Consider the following 5,712-nt stretch of genomic DNA (forward strand, 5'->3'; position numbering starts at 1 on the left):
AGCCATTTTCTATGTTGTGTTTCTCATATTTTAACAAAATCGTATACCACGTCGATGCTTCTTGAGCCTACACTGTTTCAAGTTTCATCTACGTTCAAATTAGTGCTTTGCTCGACTCACAATGTCATCAATAGCCAGCAAATTTTAGACAAAAATATTTTTAAAAAGTTGCTGTCTCTGACATGATCTTACTAAATGGCTAAAATTTTTCGTGCGTCATTCACAAACTGACGAATTTCCCGAATCTACACATGTACCTAGACAATTGCAAGATATCTAACGATCGATACGGACGATCGAGTTTGCATGCGTCGCGTGTAGAGGTCTAGACCATCTAGATCTAGAGCTGAAAGACGATCAAGTAGGGAATATGTTAGTTCTGTCTTACCACAGACAGTCACACTTACATATGCACTTCAAACCCGCTTTTGATCTGTTGTTAGTGTTTCTATTGCTTAGTGCTTTTTGATTATGTCAACGATATCCAAGATGTTCGGGAAGAAGTCAGCAAAAGAAAATGATTGCATAATCCCTTGTTTTGCACCTAGAGTATTCTATTTTCTTTCCTCGAACGATCAGTACGTGGTAATATAAGCTCTCTAGAGTAGTTGTTGCTGTTGAGTTAGAATGGGTTGCGATGCAACGCATGACGCGACCTGTAGATGTGATTGGGAGTTAGTACATTACAGAAACGTTTTGACCATCTTCGCATTGAGCTATCCGTTTGTAAGTTTTGCCAACGGTGAGCATTTGAAGCTCCTAGGGACTGACCTAGCAAACATCAGTTTATCAACAAAGCACAATACGGATTCCCAAGAACCAACAAACACCTTTCTGGTTTCTCTGTGCCCAGCGGAGTTAGTGGTGTATTATTTATTAGCAAGCTTAGCCTGACATTTACAATTCAGAAATATTGAATATTAAGAATACTTATTAATTGAGCTCTTCCTCCTTCCTGGGGTCTTATTGTTTGTTTTTAGGACGATCAAAGTGGTTAGACGTGCCGAAAATTTACAGTTGTTAGTCAGCTCAAGATCATGACGCTGGTCTGTCGTCTGCCTGTCATTCAGCAAATCTTTCTGCTTTTATTGGTTGTAGTTTGTACTCTTTATTCTGGAGCGTCAGCTGTTTCATCACAGAAACGCAATTACAAAAGAGGATTTGAAAGAGAGGAACCTCTTTACGCTGTACTCAAACACACAAGAAGTGTATCAGATGTGGGCACTGGTGCTAAGTCGAGTCGTCGAGGAATGTGCGAAAAAGCAAACTTGACTACCAGAAACGTCAGGAGTCTTCTCTTACTTGTCAAAAACGCCAGAGTGAAGTCTAAGCGTCGAGTAAAATCGGTCGAATCTTTTAGGTCTATTTGGGAAAGTCCAGAGATGGTCTTAAAATCTGTTCAAACGTCCGTTCAGAAGTTGAAACAAATACTAAATAGCGTAGAGCGTCATCAAGAGTCAGAACCGCTACAGACGATCAGTAGCCAATTTCGAACATGGCACAAAGCTTTCCTAGAGGTCGTCCAGCGTTTGAGAAATGTGGACACTCGATCTGCTGATCGATGGCTTCAGAGAGTTGGTCTAAACTTTAGCAATCACATTGAGGCCTACGACAAGATAAAAATGGGAATTTGCAACTTCAGCAACGAAGACGGAGAGACCAGAGATCCCAAAGCACTCACAACTGTCACCAATTGGTTCAAACTCCAAATGCTCGAGTTGGAGAACAATTGGAAAATAGACGAAGAACTGTTGAGTAATGTATCGAAAGGAGCTCTAAATCTGAACAGTGTCACTCACAGAATCGCAAAAACCAATGCGAAGCTAAGTAATTTTAGAAACCAGCTGGAAGTGACCAAAGTCGTCAACCGATGGTTCCGCAAGATGAAGTATCTGCTCAACAGGCATTCTTCCCACTCCAAAAAGCTCTACCAGATTATCGCCACCAATCTTAGAGGCAACTGGGTATATGCATTAGAAAAGTCGGCATACGGCAGTTTTCTCTCCAACTTGACAGCCAATGAAAGACGAAAGCTGGAGACCATCATTCAACAGCTCCGGCGATCGGTTGAAACCTTGGAGAGAGCAACAGAAGATCTACAGACGTCTATTGACGGTTCGGACCGAGGCTCGCTGTCGGATAACGAGAACGGAACCAGAACAGCCCAAGCGCCGTCTACTCTGCAGCTGCTAGACGAGCTGATCGACGACCTTACGCGTTCTCTCCGCGAATTCGCGATGAAAGCCAAGCCGATCGTGAACGCCGAATCGTTGAGCAATCGTTTGTTGACTATACTATATGAAGCAATGGACTAATAAACAGTGAAACTCTAGACATGAGCTAGTGGTCTGTAGCTACTTACTACGACGTGTCAGGCACATGCACATACTAATACCTAACAAGGTCTAGTTTGATGAATCATAAACACACTGAGACCAACCAGTGATCATGTAACAAATTCAGACCTCACAGATTCACATCCGAATGCTTCCATAACCATATGTAGAGTGTGTGCGCATGCCAGCAACGCAAATGACCTTTGAATTCAATCTGTTTGCGCCGCTTGTGTAAGCAGGCTCTGGTTCATCAATTTGTTTCTTGTTTTGAGAAGAGAAGCGGAATGGTGCGGAAGCCATTACTGTGAAGGGTCTCAAAGACCACCGACGAGACGACTCTCTAGAAGATTCGATCAACAGTCCATTAGAGGAGCTGCATCGACCTCACAGGTATAGCGGCGTCTAGATTTCTTCATCTCCGGTTACATCACTGCAGACGGACATGCTCGTGTCGCGCACGCGTCACGCGTACAGCACAGCGCGTGTGCCAACGTAGAGATCTCGAGTTGCATCTACACGGCTGATCTGTTTACGCCACGTGACTCCTCAGTCGGATTTGCAAAATCACGAATATACGTCAATCTAAAATATGATAATATTGTACAATGAATAGTTAGGGTGATGATGCAGCTAACAAGAGCCGCAAAGCGGTCGACAACAAACCCATGATTATCTACATAACCGAGTAGCTTTGATAGTACTACTGAACGACAAAAGCCTGTGTACTTTCACGTTAATTGCCACTACTACATGCCTCCAGATTGTGACGTGGATGGACCAAACCACTAGCGTCGCTAGTTTTATGCAGAGGCTCAGGGGAGCCGGAAGCAAACGAACACTGGTGCGGTCTAACGCACGCTAAAGGGCGTGGCTACTCAGTGCTTCGCTAGACTCGTAGGCTTGAATTGTCGTGACATCTGTCATGACTGGTCAACACAGTCAAGACGTGACAAGATAAGACCAAGATCTTATTTCTCTTATTAAATTTCGTCATAAGCATGAACTGGGCTGTTGATAGGAAGAAATATATTAATTATTTAATTAGCTATATCATTAAACCGGAAGTTTGGGGCAAACAGTCTCTGGCGGAAGCACACATTTTGCAAACTGCCAGCTCCGGCGCCCCTGATCTGAGATAGGAGGCAAGATGGTGATAAATATCAATCGTGGGCGTGAGTGTGCATCTGGTGTGTGCGTGAGTGTGGCAGCATTTGACTGTGCGTGTGTGTGTTTGTGTGTGTGTGTGTGTGTGTGTGTGTGTGTGTGTGTGTGTGTGTGTGTGTGTGTGTGTGTGTGCGTGCGTGCGTTTGTTCGTTCATCCTCGTGCATGTGCATATGAGAATATGAGAAAAATTGTAAACGCCCGTATTGAAGTGCATAGACTAATACTATTCAATAGAATGCACAGAGTCAAATAGCCTAGAAGTGAGATGTTCTCAGATTATGTTTCTTAGTTCAGAAAATGTTCTATAAACTTCTAACTTTCCGCTCAATTTACTGCATGTGGTTGATAAAATTTAGCCCACATTGCTAACTAGATCTTGTGAGTCAGAGTTTACAAGATCGGAGTTTTTCACAGCCACGATTCAATTGTTTAATAATGATACTGCAGCCTTCCTTCTGCACCTAGCTAGATTAGGTATTGAAGAGCGTATCTTCTTGTGTCCGAAATTAGTGAGGTTTTCAACAGTAATCTTAGCTTGATTAGACTCTTCCACTTAATGTTATACACTCTCAACTACTTGTTCTACGTAGTAGCTAGCATTATTGTAATGTTAGTAGTATTTGTTTCAATTGGATAACCGCCGGGACAATCAATAGTGTAATTTCGTTGCTGTACGTACACTCTTGTATATGTCATACTAGTATTACGAATTGTGATCAATAAGGCGATGATGTCAACAGCAACTTAACGGTACAGATCTGGGCATAATATACATCAACATACATTCAATGTGTATCATCGATTTACGCTGTCTGTTAAGTTACAAATGTAGACCCAAGCCATCTAAGAGAAAATGATGTAGTTTTTTCAGTGGCGCTTTGTGCGCCCTTTCGACGTTTGCTTCTCTGCTTGATGACCGGTGATCTATATTGTGTTCTAGATCTGGATAGTGATTCTGTTTTCTGTCAGGTGATTGCGATGTTTTACGATTTTTTTCAATTGTCATGTTCAGTCTTCTTTCCGTTTCCTCTTCTTCCATGTATAGTACTTCAATCTCAGACCAGCCTTTAGACTGTTGCTTGTGATCTGCTGTGCTTTCTTTTGGATTGGATTGTGCACTGTTTGTTTATGGTGTAACGTGTTTGTTACGATTTGTCCCTCAGGCTTTGGTTGTCTGTTTGTGGTTGTCACTGATTGATGGTTTCCATTGTTGTGAATGTCATCTCTTGTAAAGGTTCCATGGTGTCTTTCGTACTTTCAGGATTCTGTTCTGATTGTTCCATTTCTGTTGCTGTTTGACTTTACTGTTCTTTTATATTCTCTACTTCTGTGTTTTCTTGATGCATTTATACATTATGGTTTTTGTCAAGATCGTGGTCATCATGCTCATTACGTTGGTCTTTAGGGTTCTTATCATTTTTTGTTGAGAGTCTTTATCATATGAGTGGTGCTTCTGCATCTATAACGTGTTGGAGATTGTTGTCCAGCATATCGCACCATGCAGACGGAAATTGTATCTCCCATAAATTATGCGCTCAGGGAAATATCCTCTTGGATTCTGTACTTAATAGTATTTGTATACTCTCACTCCCGTTTCCACAGGTCGTACAAAGGAATACGTACGCCTTGTAGTTTTTGCAACTTGATCGTTTTCTGCTTTTCGAGATAATGACATTACCTGCTATTTCGAAAGACATTGTGACTGAAACAAAAGCTGGTGGATCTTGAAGTAGCATAACTTCCAATTCAACATTATTCACCATCAGGCCTGTCAGTACCAACCATTCTTTTAGCTTCTTCATTCAGCTAGGTAATCTGCCAAGTTTTTGCTATATTTAATTAAGCAACTGCCGGAAGATTTATCATGTGCGTGCGTCTGACAGTAGGCTTGCAATCTACGTAGCCCGCGGCCGTATAGGTAAATGTACCTTTCTGTCGCCAAAAAGAAGTTTTCCAAAATAACTTAGAATTCACTCTGTACCGGGAAGTTTGGCAGAGCTACTAAAACCTCGTGGCATCCTCGGAGCCGCAAGACATACATTTTCTTTTCTGTTTTATTAAAAGAGTTCATAAGACTCCGTAATAATACGAATTGCTTTGAAACTAGTATACTACAATTTTCGTTGCACTAATCGTAACGGATAAATATATGTTGCCGCTATTGCTTGAGGTCGCGGTGTCTGTCTCTTCGTGTAGTACGGTGTTAGCAGC

General features: G+C 41.9%; 1 protein-coding gene across 1 annotated transcript; it reads left to right on the forward strand.

Moving 5' to 3' along the window:
- The first annotated feature begins 1,036 nt into the window (after nt 1-1,036).
- LOC134188954 (uncharacterized) lies at nt 1,037-2,755 on the forward strand. The gene has a single exon (XM_062657171.1). The coding sequence runs from the start codon at nt 1,038-1,040 to the stop codon at nt 2,313-2,315; it is 1,278 nt and encodes a 425-aa protein (XP_062513155.1). The 5' UTR covers nt 1,037; the 3' UTR covers nt 2,316-2,755.
- The last annotated feature ends 2,957 nt before the right edge of the window (nt 2,756-5,712 follow it).

The sequence above is a fragment of the Corticium candelabrum genome, chromosome 13 (assembly GCF_963422355.1).
Source record: "Corticium candelabrum chromosome 13, ooCorCand1.1, whole genome shotgun sequence".
Classification (NCBI taxonomy): Eukaryota; Metazoa; Porifera; class Homoscleromorpha; order Homosclerophorida; family Plakinidae; genus Corticium; species Corticium candelabrum.

Excerpts from the sequence above, each read along its gene's own strand:
- LOC134188954 (XM_062657171.1), top strand. The coding sequence starts at position 1,038 with ATGACGCTGGTCTGTCGTCTGCCTGTCATTCAGCAAATCTTTCTGCTT.